This window comes from Colletotrichum fructicola (genome assembly GCF_000319635.2).
Source record: "Colletotrichum fructicola Nara gc5 chromosome Unknown KSG_Nara_v1_contig01, whole genome shotgun sequence".
In the NCBI taxonomy this organism is placed as follows: domain Eukaryota; kingdom Fungi; phylum Ascomycota; class Sordariomycetes; order Glomerellales; family Glomerellaceae; genus Colletotrichum; species Colletotrichum fructicola.
Window position 1 is genome coordinate 2,518,791 of NW_027094051.1, and position 23,178 is coordinate 2,541,968.

A 23,178-nucleotide genomic window follows, 5' to 3' on the forward strand; every position below is an offset into this window, starting at 1 on the left:
AGGGGTGGCTGTGTTGTGATTATGATGGGCTGGGCGCTGGGAGGTGGACGTGGACGGTGGCATTGACCGGGCCACACACGCCCGGCGAGCGTCACGTCCCTCTACTACTCACCGCACTGCAACTGAGACTCCGCGATTTCACTCGTTCCCTGTGGATCAGCAGCACCTGGTCACCACCCGGTCACGTGTTCGCCGTCATCCGCGTCCAACCTCCAAGAGTTTCTGCGTTCATCTTTTTCCAGCCCGTCGCCTTTTTTTCGCTACCACAACACGGGGAGCTCCCAATTGCGCTCATCATCTTCAGCTCAGCCAGCTTATCCCGCACCATCGTCGCGACATCCATAATCACGAATCGCGCGTATCAGAACGCGTCTTTCTCCCTTTGACCCATCGCAACCAATCTTTGGCGTCGCGACTCCCCTGTCCAAAACCCCAATCCCTACCTTACATACATACCACCTGCCACCATTATCAGTAGCTATCGCCACATCCCCCGAAATGTCTGACGAGGCGACCACCAGCGGCCAATCCGCGCCTGCTGCGAACGAGGAGGTGGAAAAGAAGGTTGAGGAGACCTCGACCGCGGCTGAAGCTTCTGAGGCGCCTGCAGCTGCTGCTGATGACGCGAAACCCGCCGAGTCTGAGGAAGCTGCCAAGGACAACACCGACAAGGACAAGAAGGAGGACCCCAAGCCCGAGAACGGTACGCGCCACCTTTTCCTTCCCTCTGAGCCATTGGGTCTCGAACTCAAACTCAATTCTACATACACGTCGCTATCATCATCGCGCAATTGAATAGCTTGCTGACGCATTTGTTATCGAACAGCTGAGACTAAGGACGCGGAATCTGCCGGCAAGCCTGACGAGTCATCCAAAACCGAAGACGCCGACGTCGAGATGACAGATGCAGCCGAAACGAAGGAGACGTCGGCGCCTGCCGCTGACGCGGAGAAGGAATCTGCTGCTGACGCCGCCGATGCGACAGCTGACAAGGGCAAGGCGCGTCGCAGATCGTCGGGTGTCCCGGAGCACAAGGGCAAGAAGCTCAGCAAGAAGGCCTCCAAGGCCAGGCTCTCCCACAAGGACGCAAAGCCTGGCGACCACTTCTTGGTGAAGCTCAAGGGATACCCCCAATGGCCCGTCATCATTTGCGACGAGGAGATGCTTCCCGAGACCCTCATCAAGACTCGCCCCGTCACTGCGAAGCGTGCCGATGGCACATATCGTGAAGACTACGCCGACGGTGGCAAACGAGAGAACGACCGCACGTTCCCCGTCATGTACCTTCGCACGAACGAATTGTGAGTCCAATACCCCCACTCAGCTCCCCAAACCTTCGTGTTAGGATGTATAGCTGACATGGTGTTGACAGTGGTTGGGTCCCCAACTCTGCCCTTCAGGAGCTCACCTCGGAGAAGGCGTCCGAGATGCTCACCGACAAGATCAAAAAGGCCGAGCTGCGCGACGCATTCGAGCTCGCAATCGAGCAGAACCCTCTCGAGCACTACAAGGAAGAACTCCAAAAGTACCAGGACGAACTGGCTCAGAAGGCAGCTGCCAAGGAAGCCAGAGAAGCTGCTAAGAAGAACAAGAAGAAGGCCCCGGCCATCATTGAGGATGAGGACGTCGACATGGAGGATGCGGCTGATGAGGAGGTTGCCCCTACACCGAAGGAAAAGTCAAAGACCAAGAAGCGCAAGGCTGAAGATGAGGCGGCCAGTGTGAGTATTTGTTCCATTGCTCACAGGCACAAACTGACAATTTGCTAGACCCCAGCACGAACCGAGTCGGCTAAGAAGCCCAAGATCAAGCTTAACACCTCTTCTACGCCCAAAGCAACAAATGGAACTGCCACCCCCAAGTCTATCAAGGACTCAGCCTCTAAGCCTGCGAAGACCAAGTCGTCCAAGAAGGATGGTGCCGAGAAGAAGGAGAAGGAAGCTCCCAAGGAGCCTGAGCTGACTGCTGAGGAGAAGCATCAACGCAAGGAAGTAAGTGGCAATTTTGATTTCATGCCCTTCGTGGTCCACGACTTACACGTTCAACAGAAAGAAGTACTGTTCCTACGTCACAAGTTGCAAAAGGGCCTCCTTACGAGGGATCAAGAGCCCAAGGAGGAAGAGATGAAGATGATGTCGGATTACATTACGAAGCTTGAGAGTTTCCCGGATCTTGAGGTCTCTATCATCCGGGCTACGAAGATCAACAAGGTTCTCAAGGCTATTATGAAGCTCGACTCTATTCCCAAGGAGGACGAATTTAAGTTCAAGAGTCGATCCCAGACTCTGTTGGACAAGTGGAACAAGATCCTCAGCGGCGGCGATGCTGGAGGCTCTGCCACACCAGCTCCCACCAACGGCGTCAATGGTACTTCTGGAAAGGCTGCAACGGAGACGAAGGAGACACCTGCTGCGTCCAACGGCATCAAGGAGAGCAAGGAGGCCGACAAGTCCGAGGAGGCCAGCAAAGAGGCTAAGGACGAAAAGGACGACAAGAAGTCCGATAAAGACAAGACGTCCGAAGAACCTGAAAAGGCGGAGGAGAAGGCCGAGAAGTCTGAGAAGGCTGATGAGTCCGCTGAGAAGCCAGCTGAAGAGGTATGAGGCGATGTCTCACCAATCACGACGACGGAAGCTAACCCAATTCGTAGTCGGCACCTGCGCCCCCGGAACCGGTCGAAGCCAAGGCTTAGGGATCCCGTTCACGTCGCAGATCTCCTCGAGAGTAGAGACATGGGCTCAGCAATAAATCTGGGCTATATGGGCTATCGTGGCCTGGCCACTTGCGTTTCCTGGCGTATACGGTTTTCCTCAATCGCAAAAGCGGTACTTTGTCTTGGTTATGGTGTAAAATTACTCGTCTCTCGTCTTTTCGCGGTGCGGTTGGGAGCGTTAGATGGCAGGCACCTGTGGCAATCCCGCAGACGGCGCGCGCTTTAGTCCTAGGGGAGGGTTCGGTGTACAGAGATGGTAAGGAGGCTATACGGTGACAAGGGGACCCGATCCAAACAGGACATATCAGGCATGCCTTTGATGGTCTGCAAAACCGCTTCAAGTTATGATGATGTAGGATGGCACAGGCCCTGATTTTGGAGATGGAACGGAAGTCATCAGGTCCTTGTTTTGCGAAAGCGAGGGAGAGACGAGACTGGTAGTCGTTATTTCCACACGGCCTAAGGGTATTGGTTCTATGTTACTTGTTAGGGAAAATCGATCAGAAAGCACGCATCATGAAAAGGCTGTGATAATTATGCTTGCTGAGGATTGTAGCAACGAGGGTTGCTGGCCGTAGACTTCCTTGCACTGTGAGGTCGCCGCGGCGTCACATCAATTACACAGTGCGTATATAATCTGGTACATGGTATCTGTCTGTGCTCCCTCGTCCGACTCGACGCGTGCCACTCGGAAAAGCGCGTCTCAGTTCCATCAGTGACATACTACGCCAACGAAGTGCAAGCCTAATCCCCTACAAGATGAGCGCACAAGACGATCAAACATCTCATTTTCACCAAGAGGATCACCAGGTAAGCTCTTCTGTCGAGTTGACTAGTCCTGTGTGCTGACCTGTCCCTTTGAGGCGGCCTATATCTTCCGTCCACAGGGAGAGGAAGGCAAGCCCCAACGGCCAGCCAAAAGGCAGCGGGTATCAAAAAATGCCGTCAATGAAGAAGCGAACAATGCAATTGCAACGACATTCGTGCCCTCATTGAATGGCGGCGAGCTCGCGGAGTGCGTACGAATACGCGAAAAGTTATTCGAGTCCAGCTGGTCCCGATTAGAGTCCAAGGTCCAGGTACGCAACCCCTAACTTTTAGCACTATTGTCTTCATCTGACCCGAGTCCTAGAAAATCTTGCGTGATGTGAATTTGGCTACGCTAGAACAAGTGACTGCTTTCATTCAGGAGCAGACAGACACACCGTGAGTCTTCGCCAATATGGCGATTCAGTTGCTTGTATCTAACGCGGACGGTAGAAGCAAGATTCCTACCGCCTTCGTCATCACTGGGCCCAATATTGCATCTCAGGATTTGCTATTTGAGCAGCTATCAGAGACGCTTCAAGAGACTACCCGAAGCAAGTTCGTGAGACTCAAGTCGTCCGAGGCATCCAACATCAAGGCTGCCCTAAAGAAGATTGTTGAAGATGCCACATCTCGTGGGTCTCTTGATGACGAAGATGCCGAGCTGGCGTTGGAAGTGAGTCTCAAAACTTTTAGGCAGACCAAAGAGATACTGATGAAAGACGCAGGGCCGAAAGTACCTAAATTACGACCTGGAGGGTCTGTATGTCTTCTCGAAAACACAGCAGTGCGATCATATATTTGTCGCGTTCCAAGACAGTGAGGGTTTTGACAGCGCTCTTCTGTCGGATCTCATTACCCTCTTCAAGTGCGTCTTTTCCTCATGTCAGTCTCGAAGCAGACCCTAACAGTTACATTAGCTCGTGGCGACCCAAGATCCCGTTCACTCTGCTGTTCGGTGTTGCGACATCCGTCGAACTCCTCCAAGCTCGTTTACTCAAATCAGCCTGTCAACACCTTTACGGCGCTCAATTCGATGTCGTGCAGACCGGTACCATTCTTGAGCAAATCTTTAAGCCCACCATCGCGGCAACGGACGCAGCCCTAACACTCGGTCCGAACTTGCTGTACAGCTTGGTAGACAGGCAGCAAGACCAGGTCGCCAGTATCCAGACTTTTGTTGCATCCATCAAGGTGAGGACTAGTCCATCTCAATGATCCCGAACCGGAATTAACTCGGGTAGTACGCGTATATGTGCCATTTTTACGCCAATCCGCTAAGCGTCTTCTCGCTGGAGGACGACGAGATGAATAGCGAGCTTGTCCAGGGCGACCATTTGGAGGCTTTCCGATCGCTCCCTTCGTTCCGACGCGAGGTCGAGAACGCCGTTGAAGCAAAGGATCTAAGATTAGCGAGGTCGTTACTAGAGGACGATGAGCTGCTACGGGAAAGGATCTTTGACATTCCTGACAGAAAACGGGAATGGGCCACCGGTCTACTTCGCTCGCTTAAGCTGATCCAGGCTACCGGAGCAGTCCAGGACGACTTTTCTCAAATGTTCATGAAAGCGGTGTCCGACGGCATCGCCCTTTCGTCCGAGAGCTGGGACATTGTTGAAAGCATCAAGCGGATGCAAGCGGACGACTTTGTCTCGATGCTGCAACGGGTCCAAACAACCGTAGCGACCGGCGATGACCAGCTATGTCTCACCGCCTGGGAATCCGAGGCCGGGGACCTTCCGGCAATTGTAAAGAAATGTCTGGCCGAGTCCAAGGAGCTGCTCAGCAGAGCCCAGGAGGACGGCACCACCTTGCGGAGCGCGTACAGTGGTCACAGTAGGGTGCTTCGTACAACCGTCGTCGCGCAAAAAGTGCAGCTGAGCCACGATTCGGCCGCTCTCTCTGAGGACGACAAAGCATTCACCAGAATTGTCGACCAGATTGCGGAGCTTTTCGAGGACGTTATACGATGCGAACCCGCCGCAAGTGTTTTCTTACACGAGACATGGCTCTATGATTTCAAGACACCCCATCGGGATCTTTTCGTCCCGCGACCCCAGGACGTTTTTGAGCGCAGCCTAACCCGACCCCAGGACTACCTCGCCTGTGCTTGCTGCACTACCGACGAAGGACTATCCACAACACTTCCCGCAACGTCTTTGCTTTACCATCTCTACTTGGAGACGGGCAACCTCATCAACGTCGCCGACTTGTGGTCCGCCTTCTACGCCATGGTGGGCAGCGGCGGCGGTGACGACGCTGAGGATAGCGATGGAAACGCCGATGAGAGGGCAGCGCTGGTGCTCTTTTACCGGGGTCTGGCGGAGCTAAAGGCCCTGGGCTTTGTCAAGATGAGCAGAAAGAAGACGGACCACATCGCCAAGCTCAAGTGGCTGTAGGAGCTCAAAGGGGATTCCGCGACAACGGCCTAGAAAGCGTGAAACGAAGGTCGTGGCGCGGGAAGGCACGTCAGTCGCGTGGTCAGGGGAAAGAATCAAGCGAAAAGACGAGTTCTACTTAATGGGAATTTGTCAAGGTGAGGCCAAAGCAAGCATTTCTTACATCTTTGGGCCTAGATAATTTTTATTCAAATCAAACAAGCAAGACGATGCGTGCTTGCCCCCCGAGAAATCCCCATCTTTTGAATAAATGTCAATGACTCAGATGACTCAGATGACTCAGATGACTCAGATGGATGTCGGCATTCTTCAGTCTTCAGTATCTTCAGCTGTGTTCTTGAACAAGGCTATTGTCTTCTGGACACTTCTTTGTTCCTGTTGGCCAGACCACCACGGAACCGGTGTGCTCAGCCTCCACCTCAGACAAATTCCGCTGTCCGTCCGCGGGCTGCCGATAGCACGGAGTTCGTAATTGCCGTCCAGAGCGAGGGAAAGGGGGGGAGGGAACGGGAGGGGAGGGAGGAAGAGCGGAAAGGGCCAGAGGAATCATGTCTCGGATGCTCCACGTTGGGGCCGGAGGCGTATCTAGTTGCGTCCGGCGCGCGACTCGTTTCTGGGACACCCGGGACACTCGTAGAGTGAGAGGGACAGCGTAAATCGCACCAAAGAGAAGTCGTCCCCTCCCCCCGCTCCGCGCCATGTCTCAAGTTACTTTGGCGCATCGAGCGAGATAAAGAGAGACATAGGGGAAGGAATCCGGCTCTCTGGGTCATCTGGCAAACTGAGTTCGGGGGCGGCGCGCCCCCTTTGGCCTGATTTACACAGTATGGACGGCCTCTGGCCGCCGACGGGACAAAGCAATCTTGTCTCTCCTGACGTATTAGTCCTGCCGCAGCCTATGTTCGGGTCCCAGTCGCTCGGGTCGCTGGCTTCGCCTTCAACGAAACGAGAGACGGGAGGGCCTGGATCTCCAGTTTTTGTGCTTGACACTTTTTTTTTTCTGCCCTCCCTCTTTTCGATATCGTCTCTTTGGGGTTATTTGTTTTGTCTCGCAAAGCAGATTTGTTCGGTCAAAGAAACGAAGAACGGCGGGACGGGTGGTGGGGGAGCGTGGGCTTGGAATCCCTCCCATACAAGAAGCAGAGAGTCTCGCTCTAGTCGTTAACGATAAACAGTCTATCGATATCTCGATCTCATCTTTCTAATTCAAGCCTTCGATACCCATAGAACACTCACCGTTTATTCTGCTCTGATTCCAAACGTTCTTTCTCCTTCCTGTGCAGGTCTTAGAACACTCCCACCGAAGCCTCTGCCCATCTAAGAATACTCTCCTAGAGGAACCGTATCCAAGCTGAAATACGCCAGTCTGTTCCCACGAAGATCCTCATCACCGAGACGCCTCCATATTTTGATCTCATCTTGAATCTCGTTGAATATCTTTCAAGCCGAAACACCTCTTCATTTCTCGACGACAACCTCCCCAAAACTTGACTCATTGATACGTCAACTTCTACGAGAAAATAAGTCCTTTGAGAGGAAAGCCCAGTACATCGTGCTGAACAGGTCTTTTGGGAGAGGGGAGAGACCAGAAAAAGTAGAGGAATCACGCGCCAAAACAAAAGCCACTATGGCAACCAGACACCACCACACAACCAACGGAGGCATTGGCAACCGTCGAGCTGGACGCAACGCCGGGTTCCAGGAAAAGATGCGCCAGATGCGTCTGCCTTTGGTTCCTCTCGTCCAGATGTCGACGGGAGCTGTCCACCCAGAATTTCCCGCGACACTGCTCAACTTCTGGCTCTTGACTGAGGCCCAGTTGGACGACCTTGCCCGCTTCTACCACCAGAAGACTCCCTCGCCCTGGTCGGCATCGTACCCCTGTCCTATCACATGGAAGTCCGGTCTCACGCTTGAGGAGAAGAGAAGAAAGATTGGAAAGTTTATCGGTCTTAGGTACGTCGAATTCGACTACACTCGGGAGGTCGTCTACTAAGACCCCCGAACGTCGACTACACCCCCTCCTCGCCCCCGCCCTTACTCGGGGAACAAGTGCTGATCAACGTTTTACCACAACAGAGGCTGCGATACGCCAATTCGCATACGCATCAAGACTGAGGAGCAAATCATGGAGGAGGCGCGGCAGGCGAGACTAGCAGAGGATGATGAGGCTATGAGGAGAAAGATGCCGTGGTACTCATAGATTTACCGTGAACCAGATCTGCTTAGAGCTGGGGATGCGTTGTGCTTTGAAGTCTTTTGTTGCTTTTTCCTGCATGGCACTGCGTTGATATCATCAATCATATAGCACATTTAGGCGTTGGAGACGGATGGGTACATGACAATAGAGATAGACCCCACCAATGGGCAACCACCGGTTTGATCTGGTAAAAGAGCAACGACAACCGATATATTTATAGACCCCCAAATAATTTATGATGCCCAGTACAACTCCCGTGCAACCCTGAACGCCGAACGCAACCAGCCAGCCGTTGTATGCTTTGATCCTCGCCATTTGTTGTATCATACACGGTGGTGGGTAATGAGGTATCTAGTGACGAAGGGTGTGATGCGAGACAGGACCTTTGAGTCCGCCCAAGCCACAGATATTAGAGTTGGATGGAGGAGGAGAATACGCGTAGTATTTATTTCTTGCCCTTCTTCTTCTTGGAGGGCGTGCTAGTGGTTGAGTCAACAAGAACGGCATCACCGTCGACACTGGGTGGGGCAGTTGAGTTCTTCTCGGACTCATCAAGCTCCTTCATGAACTCGGTCTGAATGTTCGCCCTGCGCTTCTCCCACCACTCCTTCTCCTGGTCGACGGTGTTGGCGACCTCCTCGAGGCGGTTGCGCACAATGGTGTTCGCGGCGATCTCGTTGGCGGACTGGAAGATGGACTGACCCCAGTTGGGGGCAAGAGCGTTGGCCTAAGTCGAGTTAGTCATACGATGTCTGCGCGCGCTGAACCTGGTATACGGACCTCCATCACGACGTCGCGGAGCTCGTCCTCCATTTCCTTCTCGGCGCGCTGGAAACGCTGCCACAAGTCATCGCCGACGCTTCCCCGCTGCAGCAACGTGCTGCAGGCCTGCTTGGCGGAACGGATCTGAACGAGACGGTGGATGTCCTCAACTGCGCGGCGGAGAAGCGCGGCACGGATGACGCTGTCGGGGATCTTGGGGGTCTTCGCCTTCTCCTGGCCCTCCTCGGGGGATCCGATGTGCAGGAGGGACAGGTAGAGGTTGCGCTGCAAATGTTCGGGGAACCAAGGAGCGAGATTGGCGCTTTGGGCTAAAAGTGAGAAAACAATAAGTCAGCAGTCATGTTTCCGTATTGTGCGGTCGCGCGCATCGCGGAACCGCGGGTGGAGGGGCGTGGAAGACACATACTCGCTTTCCGTTGTCTGTAGATCTTGGAGAAGGTCATGAAAACGCCGCCGAGGACCAAGAGGTAGGCGAAGGGGAGCACTAGGCCCAACCAGTCTATTTCGAACATGACTGCTGCTGCTGTTGCGAAAATCGTGCGCTCGTAAGGATCGTGGTAGAAAAGTGAAGAGGTCGAACGAGGGACAAAGAAATTGGTGGTGTCTGAAGGCGGATGCTCTCTGGCCTAGAGATTCCGTTGATGCAGCGTGTCCAATTACAATATGACAGCTTGGTCGCAATGGACACTTTTTTGGCTGCCCACCCAGGGTCAAAGATGACCCGCTGCTTTTACTGGACGACGGGATGCGGACCATCCATGTCACCTTGCAGAGCAAATCGACAAAAAAAAAATACTTAGGGAGAGTATATAAACACTCAGTTAGTTTAACATGTAGAAAAAGGCTTAGAATTACCAAACATCCCCCTTGATGTTTTACTATTCCAAAGCTGTTATGCTCGAGCTTGAATGTCTTCTTGACTCGACGGAAGCACATGGTAAAGCAGCGTGGAAATCATTGACCCTAGTCTAGTCGCAAGGTGGCACAGGGGACAAGGGTACCTCTTGTTGGTCCAAGCATGGCAAGTGTGGCTGCATTGCTCAATTGCTCTTTCTTCTCACTCGCGTTGCTTGGTCTCCTTTTTTTCTAGTTGTGCCGTGCAGCTATAATCATCATGCTATCCTCAACTCCTAAGGTTCTCAGAACCTCGCTCTTTGAGCAGTTCTCTTCTCGCTCTTTCTCGTCTCGTTCTTCTGCTTCTCGTGCTTTTACTCCTCGATTCCAACTACAGCGACTCCCGGCGCGTCGTTTCTATTCTTCTGAGCCCCCCAAGAAGCCATCTGGTGTCAAGTTCTGGCCTTTCCTTGCTGTCGTCATTGCAGGAAGCGGCGCTTACAAGCTCCTCGTTGACCAAAGAGCCGGTGAGTGGACGCCCTTTGTTCTTATGCAGCTTACCTGTCCACATCTGCATACACCAAAACCTACCCCTTCTCAAGTCTCGTCAATCTACGAGGAACTCAACTAATAGACTCACCTTTCAGAAATGGCATCCCTCCCCGCCCCCGAAGCTTCCAAGCAGCTGCCCTCCCCGATAAAGTCCACACCTACCTTCTCCCCCGATGAAGTAACCGTCCTCTTCGTCCTTGGCGGTCCCGGCGCCGGCAAGGGCACCCAATGTGCCAGACTCGTCTCCGACTACGGCTTCACTCATCTTTCTGCCGGCGACCTCCTCCGCGCCGAGCAGGACCGTCCCGGCTCGCAATTTGGCCAGCTGATCAAGGACTACATCAAGGACGGTCTGATCGTCCCGATGGAGGTCACTGTGCAGCTGCTCGAGAACGCCATGACGGAGACCATCAAGACCACCGGCAACAAGCGATTCCTCATCGACGGCTTCCCGCGCAAGATGGACCAGGCCGTCAAGTTCGAGGAGGCCGTGTGCCCCGCGAAGCTTGTTCTCTTCTACGATTGCCCTGAGGATGTCATGGAGGGACGCTTGCTGGAGCGCGGCAAGACGAGTGGACGCGCCGACGACAACGCTGAGAGCATCCGCAAGCGCTTCCGCACATTTGTCGAGACGTCGATGCCTGTCGTTGATTACTTTGCCAAAGAGGGTCGCGTTGTGAAGCTCGATGCGACGCCCCCGCCGGCGGATGTCTACTCCAAGACTCGCTCAGAGCTGTTCAAGAGGCTTGGAATTTAAACTCGAGATGCCCAGAGCAGACTTGAACGTGGATAAATGGTTGAATTTCCCATCGGCTGTCATTCCTTTTGGTCATGGTGCTGAGGAGCAGTAGACTCGTCCACTTGGACAGCATCTGCAAAGGGGCTGATGGAAAGGCTACAATACAATGCGTTGAGAGTAAGATAGTTACTTTGTAGGTTTTGTGTTAATAGAATTATCCTAGACTTGTCAAAGGGCTATAGCCATACAAGTGGTTTATATTATTTCATTATCCTTCTATTCATCATTTGAGGCGCGACCGTTTAGACGTAACGTAAGAATGCTTGAGCTTTCAGTGCTTCGTAAGGTACGCAAGTACCTAGGTATGGGGAGCTTAAGCCGTACCTATCGAATGGACGTGGAACCGCCAACTAACCACCCCTGCTGGGTGCGGTGAACAAGCTCTACCAAGGGGCAAGGTCTGCAGCACACTGAATCTGAGAGGTGTGCCCCCCACCTCCGTCGTTTTGCCGGACCCACTGTAAGGCACCACCTTTGATGACGCTGTTGGCGGTTCGTTCCACCACTTCATCAGTGGGACATCAAGTCCAAGAGCTCTCTCTCTGCACATCCCACTAAGCAAAAGCTACCTCGGGCAACTTTCCACAAGCTTCCCTTGACCACACCTCCTTCCCTGAGCTCAAGACCACACAAAACGGCAAGTAGCAAAGGAATGGGCTCTTGCTAGAGAGATTCTGCATTATATATTTCCTGCCTTTTCTTCTCCGTACCTCTCCCGATCTGAGATCTCACACAACCCTGCACGGTTTCGCATCCCTCGCCCAAGATGCTTCTCAGACTCCGAGGGCCCGATGGCATGAGCCGCCTGACCATCGACAAGGACGAGACCTTCGGCGAGCTTGGACGTCAGGTATGATGTCTTAAACAAGCTACCGAATACTGATCTAACTCTTCTAGCTGCTTCCGAACCTTCCAAAGACGGTCGACCCCAGCACCATCACTCTTTCTAACGCCCCCACCGGCGGCGATGCTAAGAAGCTCGTTGATATTACGAACTTCAAGATTGGACAGATTGGACTGAAGTAGGCCCATGCATAATATTCAAGCTCGAGATCATATTCTGACACAGGCAGGCACGGCGACCTCATCTTTATCAACTACCAGCACCAGGACAGTCTCTCAAATGGCGCCACCAATGGCGCCCAGCCAACGTCTCATCCACTCGCGTCCTCGAACCGTCTCAACGGAAAGCCCATCCTCCCCACCGAAGACCTCCCGATCGATCCTCCTCCGGTGACTTCACCCTCCGAAAAGATCAAAAACCCCTGGGAAGTCGTTAAGCAGCACCCTCTCGACGACCGCTTGGACAAGAAGGATGGCAAGATTCCGAGAAAGCGCGACAAGATGTGCCGCCACGGCGAGAAGGGCATGTGTGATTACTGCATGCCCTTGGACCCATTCAACGCCAAGTATCTGGAGGAGAAGAAGATCAAGTACTTGTCATTCCACTCGCACCTACGAAAGATCAACTCCGCCACGAACAAACCCGAGCTGGGTAGCTCCTTCATTCCTCCTCTGGTGGAGCCATACTTCAGAGTAAAGCGCGACTGTCCATCCGGCCATCCGCTGTGGCCCGAGGGCATCTGCACCAAGTGCCAGCCTAGCGCCATTACTCTTCAACCCCAGCCATTCCGCATGGTCGATCACGTCGAGTTTTCGTCGCCCAACATCATCGATAGTTTCATTGACGCTTGGAGAAAGACAGGAGGCCAGCGACTGGGTTACATGTACGGCAGGTATACCGAGTACGAAGTCGTGCCACTTGGTATCAAGGCAGTTGTGGAGGCCATCTACGAGCCACCTCAAGTGGACGAACTTGACGGAATCTCCCTAAACGGCTGGGAAAATCAGAAGGATATTGACGATGTCGCAAGACTGTGCGGTCTGCAAAAGATTGGCGTCATTTGGACAGACCTTCTGGATGCGGGCGCTGGTGACGGATCGGTGGTGTGCAAGAGGCACGCGGATTCTTACTTCTTGTCTTCCCAAGAAATCTGTTTCATTTCACGTTTGCAGGCCCAGCACCCGAAGCCCACCAAGTGGAGCGACAGCGGCAGATTCGGTTCTAACTTCGTCACCTGCATCATTTCGGGCAACGAGTCGGGCGAGATTTCCATTTCTTCGTATCAAGCGTCCAACGACGCCGTTGAGATGGTGCGCGCCGACATTATTGAGCCCTCGGCCGATCCCAACGTTATGCTTGTTCGCGAAGAGGAAGAGGATGATGGATCCGTCAGTCGCACAAGATACATTCCGGAGGTCTTCTATCGCAGAATCAACGAGTACGGAGCCAATGTCCAGGAGAACGCCAAGCCGTCTTTCCCGGTTGAGTATCTCTTTGTGACACTGACGCACGGCTTTCCGGATGAGTCCAAGCCGACCTTCACACAGCTCGGTTTCCCTATCGAGAACCGTGAGTACATGGGTGAGAGCCAGGAACACTCAGCAGTCGCCAGAATCCTCAAGTTTTCGGGAGGTCAGAAGCCAGCTGAAGGTGGCCTTGAAATGTCCAACTTTCATCTACTGTGCTTCATCCACCAGATGGATATCTTGTCAAAGGTTTGTGGGCACCTTGTACTTTCAGAGCATTTACTGACAGCTGCGTAGGATGAAGAGTCACTACTCTGCCGAGTTGCGTCGCAGCACGATCTTGCCGACACATATCAGCTACGATCTACCCCTGGCTGGCAGACTTTGCAGGCGATTCTGCAATCGACTGGTGAGCGAATCCCCAAGCGCCCACGGGAGTCCGGGGGCCATTCCAATTCCAATTCAATTGATGCTACTGCTTATCCGCGACCCCCTGGTACCACGGAAGAACCGCTGGCTAAACGATTTGCTGCCTTCAGGCTGAACGAGCGCCGCCCACCGGGGTAAATTTACATACCTTTGGTCTATTTTCCTAGGATTGGTTGCCAGTTACGCGTCAATGACCGTGGTGTATCAACACGATCTTCCAGGAGTCCTGGGTGTCCATTTGCCGAAGGGATAGGGTTTGCGGGTGGTCTGGCTGCTCATTTTGAGGGCCAGGTTTGTTTGTTCGGTACGGTGTTTGGGGGTCGAGGTAGCATATCGGCATCAGGGTGGCATTAGTAGCAGTTCACGGAGGCGATAAGATGGCTGCGCCTCTGAACAACAGATATTCCAAAATAGATGCAGTATCAGTGAAGCCGTCTTCTCGCGGAATTCCGTGGAACAGTGGTGAATATTGTTGTCTTGCGCATGGTGGTTGTATCCCTTTTGCAACTTCGCTACTAACTATGGTTAACCAGTGCCTCCTGCTTCTATACTGTCACCTCGTCGGCAGATCACCTAGCCCATAATAGAAATCATAACCGGGCGGATTGCGAAAGTAGCAGGCCATCACGAACTGCTATGATGATTACTACTGCTGCAGGCAAATGTTTTCCTGGTCTGATAGTCGTCTCTGTCGTCTCTGTGTCAGCGTATTCACTGTTTACGCCTCTTGCTCTGCACGCACAACATGGTCATAATGGTATCCTGAGTCTTTTTTCAACTTTTGATTCCGCCCTAAATACTCCAGGCTATCTACAACAAAAATCAAGTCTTTTTGTTGACCCCTAAATCAGGATTTGTTTTTTCGTATCCCCCCTCCGATATCACACCATCGCCAGTAAAAAAAGACGAGTAGTTTCCGGCTAGCCATTAACTCCTTTTGAAAATGAAACAGAGAGAGGGGGTTCGCAGCTTTTGGTTTTTTCATCTTCCCTTTTAAACTCCTCTTCTATATTTACAACGGCTTGCCGCCGAGGAAGTCAGACCAGCGGCGGACCTCAGAGGGAATGCCCTCCTTGCGGGGAAGCTTCTCGCTCATGCACTGAGCGAACAGCATAGCAGTCTGTCACCGTCGTTAGCATTTGCTTCATAGCTGGGGTGTATTGTTCGTGGAATTAAGCCTACCTTGGGCTCCATGAACAGGGGAACGCCAAAGTCGACGGCGTTACGGCGCATGACGTAGTCGACGTCCATGATGGTCTTGCCACGGGCCTGGGCAAGGTTGAAGACACCGCGGATGTCGTACTTCTGGAAGACCTCACGGAGGGCGCGCTTGTCCTCCTTGGGGAACTCAATAACATCAACGGCGACGTTGCCCTTGGCGTTGGACTCGATGAACTGCTTGACCTCGTTGTCGGCGGCGTACAGCTTGTAGCCGAGAGGCTGGAGGTAGTTGACAACAGTGATGAGCCAGTCCTTGTTGAGCTCACCGCCGAAGAGCAGACCCTCACCAGGCTCGGGCATGCGGAAGTTCATGGTGGACTGGAGGGAAGTCCAGTAGGCCTCGACGAGGTCCTTGCCGAAGCAAGCAATCTCACCGGTAGAGGCCATCTCGACGCCGAGGAAGGGGTCAGCGCCAGCCAGACGAGTCCAGGAGAACTGGGGAACCTTGGTGGCAAGGTAGTCGCGCTTGACGGCCATGGGATCCTGGGGCTCAGGAACCTGCTGGCCAACGAGAGCCTTGGTGGCGATGTCGATGAAGTTGGTGCCAAGGACCTTGCTGACGAAGGGGAACGAACGAGAAGCACGGAGGTTGCACTCGATGACCTTGAGTGCAGGCTCGCCTCCCTCGGGGTCATCAGCCTTGATGATTTGCATGTTGAAGGGACCAGTGATGCTCCAGGCCTTGGCAACCTTCTGGGCAATTTCCTTGCAGCGATCCATGGTGGTTTGATCCAGGCTGGCAGGGGGCAGGACGAGGGTGGCGTCACCAGAATGGACACCAGCCTGCTCGACGTGCTCACTGACGGCGTGGATAATGAGCTCGCCCTTAGATGCAACACCGTCAACGTCGATTTCCTGAGCGCCCTCGATGAATTTGGTGATGACGACGGGGTGGTCAGGGGAGACGTTAGAAGCAGCCTCGAGCTTCTCCTTCAGGTCCTCCTGGCTGCGGATGACAGTCATGGCAGCACCAGAAAGGACGTAACTGGGACGGACCAGGACAGGGTAGCCGACCTGCTCGGCGAAGGCCTGGGCATCCTCGACGGAGGTAAGCTCCTTCCAGGCGGGCTGGTCAACACCGATGCTGTCGAGGATCTCGGAGAACTTCTGTCTGTCCTCGGCCTTGTCAATGTCCTTGGGGTCAGTTCCCAAAACATTTGCGCCGCCAGTCTCTTGAAGCCTAAGGGAAATATTTTGCGGAAGCTGACCGCCAACGGATACAACGACACCAGAAGCGCTCTCGAGTTCGTAGATATCCATGACACGCTCGTAGCTGAGCTCCTCGAAGTACAACTTGTCGGCGGTGTCAAAGTCTGAAAACGGTTAGCGCATGTTTAAAATTGGGCCATGTCGTGTAAGTCAGAGTCCAAATGCCGATCGTGGGCTCGGGGATCTCAATAATTAACGAACGATGTGTAGGCACATACCTGTAGAGTAGGTCTCCGGGTTGTACTTTCGGCTTGTAAGTATTCGGACTGTTTATGTGGAGGTATCGGGCACTTACGTTGATCATGACAGTCTTGTTGCCCATCTCGCGGAGGGCCTGGGTAGCACCGACAGCGCACCAATCGAACTCAACAGAGCTACCAATGCGGTAGACACCGCTGCCAAGAATGATGATTCCCTTGTCATCGAAGGTAACATCGTGGGAAGAGGCGTTGTAGGTGGTGTACAGGTAGTTGGTGTCAGCAGGGAACTCGGCGGCAAGAGTGTCGATCTTCTTGACCCAGGGGCGGATGCCGAATCCAAGACGAGCCTCGCGAACCTTGTCCTCGGTGCTGCCAACGGAGTTGGCGATCTGACGGTCAGAGAAACCAAGCTTCTTGGCCTTCAGGATCTGGTCCTTCTTGAGAGCCTCAAGGCCACCAGCCTGCTCCATCTCGCGGGTGCAGTCGACCAGGTTCTGCAGCTTGTACAGGAACCACTTGTCGATCTTGGTGAGCTCGTGGACCTTCTCGACGGAATAGTTCTCGTGGAGCATGGCCTGGCCGACGGCGAGCCAGCGGCGATCAGTAGGGTTCTGAAGCTCGAAGTCAAGGTCGTCGAACTTGTCACCCTGGAATCCGACAAACTTGGGGTCGACCTGGCGAATAGCCTTTTGGAAAGACTCCTCGAAAGTACGTCCGATAGCCATAACTTCACCAACAGACTTCATGGCACTTCCGATATCACGCTTAACGTGCTGGAACTTGGAAAGATCCCAGCGAGGCATCTTGGTGACAATGTAGTCAAGAGAGGGCTCGAAGTTGGCAGTCGTGGTCTTGGTAACGGCATTAGGAAGCTCGGGGAGGCTGTGGCCAAGACCGATCTTCGCAGCGGTATAAGCAAGAGGGTATCCAGTAGCCTTGGAGGCCAAAGCAGAAGAACGAGAAAGACGAGCGTTGACCTCAATGACACGGTAGTCGAGGCCGTCGGGCTGGAGAGCGTACTGAACGTTACACTCTCCCACGACACCAAGATGGCGGACAATCTTGATGGCGGCGGATCGGAGCATGTGGTACTCCTCATCGCTCAGGGTCTGACTAGGGGCAACGACGATACTGTCTCCAGTGTGAATACCCAAGGGGTCGAAGTTCTCCATGTTACAGACAGTAATGCAGTTGTTGTTCGCATCACGGACGACTTCGTACTCAAGCTCCTTCCAGCCCTTGAGGGACTTCTCAACCAAGATCTGGGGAGAGAGTGTGAGCGACCTGGCGGCCATGTTGCGCAGCTCCTCCTCGTTGTTCGCGAAACCAGAACCAAGACCACCAAGGGCGTAGGCGGCACGGACGATAATAGGGTATCCGACCTTGTTAGCGGCATCGAGAGCCTCCTCGACGGTGCCAACGGCAATGGACTTGGCGATGGGAATATCGATCTCCTCAAGAGCGCGGGCAAACAAGTCACGGTCCTCAGAGACCTCGAGAGTCCTGACGCTGGTTCCAAGAACCTTGACGCCGTACTTCTCCCAGAGACCCGCGCGCTGCATTTGGACACCGAGGTTCAGGGCGGTCTGACCGCCGAAGGAAAGGAAGACACCATCGGGCTTCTCCTTCTCGATAACGTACGACACGTATTCCGGCGTGACGGGAAGGTAGTAGACCTCGTCGGCGAGCGAGTGGTTGGTCTGAATGGTAGCGATGTTGGGGTTGATGAGGACTGACTTGACGCCGGCCTCCTTGAGAGCCTTCAGAGCTTGCGATCCTTCACGATGACTCCATGTTAGTCGGGTCCTCTCATTCATTGTGACTCATTCTTGGCACTCGAGACTCGAGAATGGTCGAGGAAACGAACCTGAGTAGTCAAACTCGCCAGCCTGGCCAATGGCGAGACCACCGCTGCCAATGACCAAGACCTTCTTAACGTCGACGCCGACGTGGGGCTTGATCACGCCGCTCTCGAGATAAGCCTTTGGGTTCGGCGCAGTTTGAGCAGCGCTGGGACGGAGCGCGCTGGCAGTAAACAGGCGCTTCTGAAGCAACTTCGCGCTGCTGGTCTGAAGAGAAGCTCTGGCGGAGGCATTGGCGGCGGCAAGAGTGAAGTTGCGACCGGCCAGAGCTGTAGGGACTCGCCGACCATGTCGGAGGACGGCCGGGGCGCGGCCTGCCAAAGTGTTTGACATGGCCGACGGCATTTTCAAGGTCTTAACAAGCCAATGCGACAAAGACCGGTAGGAAGAGAGTGAAGCCTCAAGGTCAGGGCCAATTGAATGGTTTAGGACCGAGAGAGCAGAAGAATATAGCCGCCGCTTTGGAGAGTTTGTGACTCTTCTTCCTGAGCTTCGTTAAGGTTGTGGGGGGAGGGACACTGAAGTAGAACCGTAGGTAGGTCAGGTCTTCCTCTTCAGCAAAAAAGGCGGTCCGGGTCCGAATACTCACACCAGATAAGATAAGGAAATTTTTCTCTGTGTTGTTGAATGGCCGATCGGGGGTGCCCAACAACCGTCCAACGCGCTAACTGGGGTAATATTTCAGGCGGCCCTTTTCCTCAGGGCCCCGTCTGCAGACCAGGGACCACTTGGTGGCCGTTATCGCAGCCTCCGCCAGTGTCACCGCAGTGACAAAACCCTCGTCCCTCGTCCACAGAGGCTGTCCTTCCCCTCAGATAGGCGAAAAATTCTGCCAATGCAGCTGTAACAGAGTTTTACGGGGGTTCTCAACTGTCGAAACCTTCACTGCAGCATTTAATTGACCTAACGGCTGCCCCTCCATTGCGCATTGTTTGCATCGTCTTGCCCGGTTGCTGCGTCCTTCTCGGTGTACGCAGCGGGCTGAGCTTGGGCAGACAATATGCCGCATTGTTTCCATCTCAGACAGCAAAGATGCACGGCACAGTCACCCGTCACACATCAGGCTGAGCATGTGAGCAATACAAGCGGACCTCCTGTCTCCCTGTGCTCCAGCTACAGCTCCCAAAACGACAGAAACTGTGACTCAACGCTGATCTATTGCAGCAATTTCACACAACTGCCAAACGTTTGCACGCACCTTTCCCTGTCTGAGCTTTCGTGCTGCGATCTGACGTCTGGTCAAGCCCCGCCATATCTGGCATGTGCCCCGCCATTCAATGCTGGGGAGTTCTGAATTTCCCCATCCTTACAGCCATTGGCCAATACCAATGCGCCGAACCAGCGCAAGTAATGCCGACGGAGAAGCCGGAGGACGCCAAAAACGGTGCTGGCGCCGATGAGAGCGATGAGGGGAGCTTCGATCCCTCATAAGGATCAACCAACACCCTGGTTGACACTTCATATAGTCTTCACGAAAACAGCTAGCCGTGGTCCACGACTCGCGGGTTCCATCGGTGTCCCGGTGAGAATGATTCATCCAGCAGTTGCCAATGACTCTTCAAAATGTGGTATCCCATTCGCCAACAAATGCCAGCCCAAGCTCATCTCGTGTAAGTCGTGTCCCTATTTTTTTTCTAACTTCCCATGCCGTTCATGTCTAGCTCTTCTCTAATCTCACCGCCGGGTTCCTCTCGATGAAGTTCAAATCCACCTTGTGGCCAAGCAGCTCACGAATGTTTGAAATGCCGTATTTGATCATTGTCGGTCTCTCCAGAGAGAGTCCCCAGCTAGTTCTCGTCGTCAGCAAGTATCATGATTAACGCAGAATTGGATCAACTTACCCATATACTCTCATGTCCTTGGGCAGACCCATCGCCTCCAGCATCTCTGGTCTGAACATACCGCTGTTACCAATCTCGACGAGCTTGTTCAAGCCCTTGTGGAAGGAGAAAATCTCCATGCTGGGCTCTGTGTAAGGGTTGTAGGCAGGCTTGAACTTGATGTCAGTGATGCCCATCTTGTTGAAGAAGATCTCCATGAACTCCATCAGACCACCCAGAGTCAGGCCGTAGTCAGCGATAACACCCTCAACCTGGTGGAACTCGGCCAAATGTGTGGCATCCACGCTCTCGTTACGGAAGACTCTGTCAATGGAGAAGTAGCGGGCCGGAGGAGGCCTGCATTCAGGTCCCTTCTTGGCAGCCAGCTGGTGAAGTACAGCCGTAGAGATGGCGGTCGTGTGAGTACGGAGAACCAATCTCTGAGCCTCATCCGCAGCCCAGGGATAGCGGTATCCGATCGAGCCGAACTTTCCATCTTGGTGCACCTGCTTAACATTCTCCCAGTACGTCTCGTAGTCCTTCTTGTCGTCCGCAGACTCAGGGCCGGGCTTGTCCGCAACCTTGGGGTCGGAAATATAGAAGGTGTCCTGAAGATCTCTTGCGGGATGTTGTTGGGGGACGAAGAGAGCGTCGAAGTTCCAGAAGCCAGACTCGACGAACTTGCTGGTGGGCATCTCCTCGAATCCCATCTCAAAGAAGATTTGTCTGAACTCGTGGCGGACCTTGTTCAGAGGGTGAAGGGCACCAGCATTTTGATCGGCACCGAGGGCCTTGAAGTTGTAGGGCTTGAAGTTGGCAGTCTTCCACGAGCCAGAGGCAATCATGTCGGCCGTAAGGTCCGTCTCCTCCTTCTTGATCTCGAGAGCGAACTCCGGTCCCTTCTGGATCTTGAAAGTAATGACCTTTTGGGTCTTGATGAGCTTGCGCTTCTTCAAATCCGTGATGACCTTCGAGTCATGGGTGTGCTTCTCCTGGATCTCCTTGAGTTGGGCCTGGGTCTCGTCTTGGATCGACTCAGTCTGTGAATGCACTATTAGCGCCAGGTGATTTGGACAATTTGATACAAAATACACTCACAGTCGCAACAAGCTTTCCAGTAGCCTCCTTCTTCACCCACTTGTTCTTAAAGGCCTTGCCCTGACCCAACTTGGTGACATTCTTGTCGCCAATAGCAGCCTCAAGCTCCTGGATCGTCAGACCCTCCAGAGCTTTGCGCACCGCCTCGAAGACACGAGCCTCATGACTGCCATGTTCGGCAATCTGCTTGCCCTCGGCCTCGAGAACTGCTTCTTCGCGCTCAATTGACTCGTACTTTACCATGGAACGGCTGGCAAGTCGGTCGAGAGCCGCCTTCAGGTCGGCGAACTGGAACTCCGGGAAGTACTCGGCGGACAGGACAGGTTCCTTCACGGACAGAGCGAGAAGAATCTGGGATGTGAGGTCCCCAGAGGGACCGTTGCTTGCTGTCGCCATGATTTGGGTCGTTGGTGTCGGGATTTTGAGCCGTTCTTGATTGACACCAAGGTTGACGATGTTCGCTCCGTTGAGTCAGAGGGGCAGCCGGGCGGGCAGTACTGGCAGAAATTTGGCTCGACCATCAAATCGGAGGGGAGTGTGGACCCTGCGCCAGATAGGAAGGAGGGGTCCTCGTATCTATGTTCCACCGATCTCCGGGAGTTGACAGCCAGGCCGCCCGGGCAGGCCCACAAGGATTACGGGAGCTGACTGCCTGCTACTGGGGAAGAATGGAGGTCTTCGGACCGGCAGGCGCGTCTGTGCATCATCCCTCCATTAGAAGCTTGCCTAAGCTGTGGCGTCACTCTTGGCATCCCTGCAGCTACGGTCGGCCACCCTTATTCACAACGTCAAGTTGCAACGGTCGCCGAGGTCTCTACGAATGTTCCATCGTGAGACCGCACATTCAACAGTCCCGAACTCACATTCTCTCCGGTTGCTGGAGTATGTGAAGCGACGCCTCTTCTAACGCCGCAGCGATTTTCTTCGACACCAATGAGGCCCCAGAGCTATGGTCGATGATGCTGCGCCCGATACCCTCCCAGGCCGATCGATCCCTCCACCAGATGGTCAAGAGGATGGTGGAGGGGCCCCAGAGCTGTCGCTGCCGGCGGGTGACTCGATTACACGAGGTGCCCAGAGGCGACGACGCCGCAAGCATCGGAAGATCAACATTGGCCTTGCGAGAAAGTTCGACCTTATGACCAAGTTGCTGCGGAATCTCGATGCTCTGGTATACGCGGAACTTTGCACACTGTATTATATGGAGTATGGAGTTCGTGTTCTCGCTTCAATCGACTAGATTCTAACCCAACCGCCAGGTGTTCGATATTTCGCTTCGCTGTCCGCGTATATGGTCAACATCACTGGCTTACGCCTAAGCCCCATGACTACCCCTTGACGATGGAGGCCCCGCGCTCGCAGGTCATTTCAGTATTCGTTCCGAACCTCATATGCATTCTCCTGCACATATTCTCAGCCTTACCCACTGCCGGTGAGGCAGCCAGAGGTTATCTTCATGGCGGTGTTATCGTCGACTTCATTGGACAGAAGCCACCAACCTCGAAACTCGCATTCTTGGCTCTGGACCTCATCATCTTAGCTGTCCAATGTTTGATGCTAGCCGTCCATTCTGAGCGAGAAAAGCTGCGACCGCTTGTACAGCCTTTCTGGCCTCAAGTGTTAGGAGGACAAAACACAGCAACATCGACTCAAGATCACGACGCCGAAGAAAGGGGCGTACACAGGGATGCACCCGGATTAGAAGAGGAGGGCACTGAGAGCATAGAATTACAGCCCCTAAGATCCAACCGGGATGTGGAGGCCAGCAATGAAGGAGAGAGGAGCCGAGACAGCAGTCGATCTTCTCGCTGGGTTCGCTCGCTGAACGGGAATCATCTCTTCGACGTGCTCACTTCAGGGAATGGGGTTCTCGGCGAATTTCACATTTCTCACACGATTAGGAACGCCACGACAGACTTTCGTGGAGCAGCAGGGCATTCAC

General features: G+C 53.8%; 8 protein-coding genes across 8 annotated transcripts; 5 read left to right on the forward strand and 3 right to left on the reverse strand.

The window, feature by feature from the left end:
• Positions 1-498: 498 nt before the first annotated feature.
• pdp2 (PWWP domain-containing protein2) lies at positions 499-2,692 on the forward strand (the record flags this gene model as incomplete). Its single annotated transcript, XM_032032123.1, has 6 exons — positions 499-703; positions 827-1,301; positions 1,373-1,721; positions 1,770-1,991; positions 2,049-2,597; positions 2,651-2,692. The coding sequence occupies 6 exons, from the start codon at positions 499-501 to the stop codon at positions 2,690-2,692; spliced, it is 1,842 nt and encodes a 613-aa protein (XP_031888452.1).
• Positions 2,693-3,472: 780 nt separating this feature from the next.
• On the forward strand, positions 3,473-5,919 carry ORC3 (Origin recognition complex subunit 3; the record flags this gene model as incomplete). The annotated part of the gene is made up of 7 exons (XM_032032122.1): positions 3,473-3,523; positions 3,577-3,792; positions 3,846-3,919; positions 3,974-4,196; positions 4,249-4,388; positions 4,441-4,714; positions 4,765-5,919. The coding sequence occupies 7 exons, from the start codon at positions 3,473-3,475 to the stop codon at positions 5,917-5,919; spliced, it is 2,133 nt and encodes a 710-aa protein (XP_031888453.1).
• A 1,627-nt stretch (positions 5,920-7,546) lies between these two features.
• On the forward strand, positions 7,547-8,122 carry CGGC5_v000729 (uncharacterized protein; the record flags this gene model as incomplete). The annotated part of the gene is made up of 2 exons (XM_032032121.1): positions 7,547-7,875; positions 7,999-8,122. The coding sequence occupies 2 exons, from the start codon at positions 7,547-7,549 to the stop codon at positions 8,120-8,122; spliced, it is 453 nt and encodes a 150-aa protein (XP_031888454.1).
• A 442-nt stretch (positions 8,123-8,564) lies between these two features.
• On the reverse strand, positions 8,565-9,414 carry sec66 (Translocation protein sec66; the record flags this gene model as incomplete). Its single annotated transcript, XM_032032120.1, has 3 exons — positions 8,565-8,846; positions 8,900-9,210; positions 9,309-9,414. The coding sequence occupies 3 exons, from the start codon at positions 9,412-9,414 to the stop codon at positions 8,565-8,567; spliced, it is 699 nt and encodes a 232-aa protein (XP_031888447.1).
• Positions 9,415-10,016: 602 nt separating this feature from the next.
• On the forward strand, positions 10,017-11,045 carry URA6 (Uridylate kinase; the record flags this gene model as incomplete). The annotated part of the gene is made up of 2 exons (XM_032032119.1): positions 10,017-10,263; positions 10,384-11,045. The coding sequence occupies 2 exons, from the start codon at positions 10,017-10,019 to the stop codon at positions 11,043-11,045; spliced, it is 909 nt and encodes a 302-aa protein (XP_031888448.1).
• Positions 11,046-11,853: 808 nt separating this feature from the next.
• npl4 (Nuclear protein localization protein 4) lies at positions 11,854-13,941 on the forward strand (the record flags this gene model as incomplete). The annotated part of the gene is made up of 5 exons (XM_032032118.1): positions 11,854-11,937; positions 11,985-12,109; positions 12,161-13,646; positions 13,695-13,806; positions 13,937-13,941. 5 exons carry the CDS (start codon positions 11,854-11,856, stop codon positions 13,939-13,941), a joined length of 1,812 nt encoding a protein of 603 aa, XP_031888449.1.
• Positions 13,942-14,838: 897 nt separating this feature from the next.
• arg4 (Carbamoyl-phosphate synthase arginine-specific large chain) lies at positions 14,839-18,663 on the reverse strand (the record flags this gene model as incomplete). The annotated part of the gene is made up of 5 exons (XM_032032117.1): positions 14,839-14,946; positions 15,009-16,360; positions 16,475-16,499; positions 16,552-18,233; positions 18,324-18,663. The coding sequence occupies 5 exons, from the start codon at positions 18,661-18,663 to the stop codon at positions 14,839-14,841; spliced, it is 3,507 nt and encodes a 1,168-aa protein (XP_031888450.1).
• Positions 18,664-19,975: 1,312 nt separating this feature from the next.
• FRS2 (Phenylalanine--tRNA ligase alpha subunit) lies at positions 19,976-21,632 on the reverse strand (the record flags this gene model as incomplete). The annotated part of the gene is made up of 3 exons (XM_032032115.1): positions 19,976-20,105; positions 20,160-21,178; positions 21,237-21,632. 3 exons carry the CDS (start codon positions 21,630-21,632, stop codon positions 19,976-19,978), a joined length of 1,545 nt encoding a protein of 514 aa, XP_031888241.1.
• Positions 21,633-23,178: the final 1,546 nt, after the last annotated feature.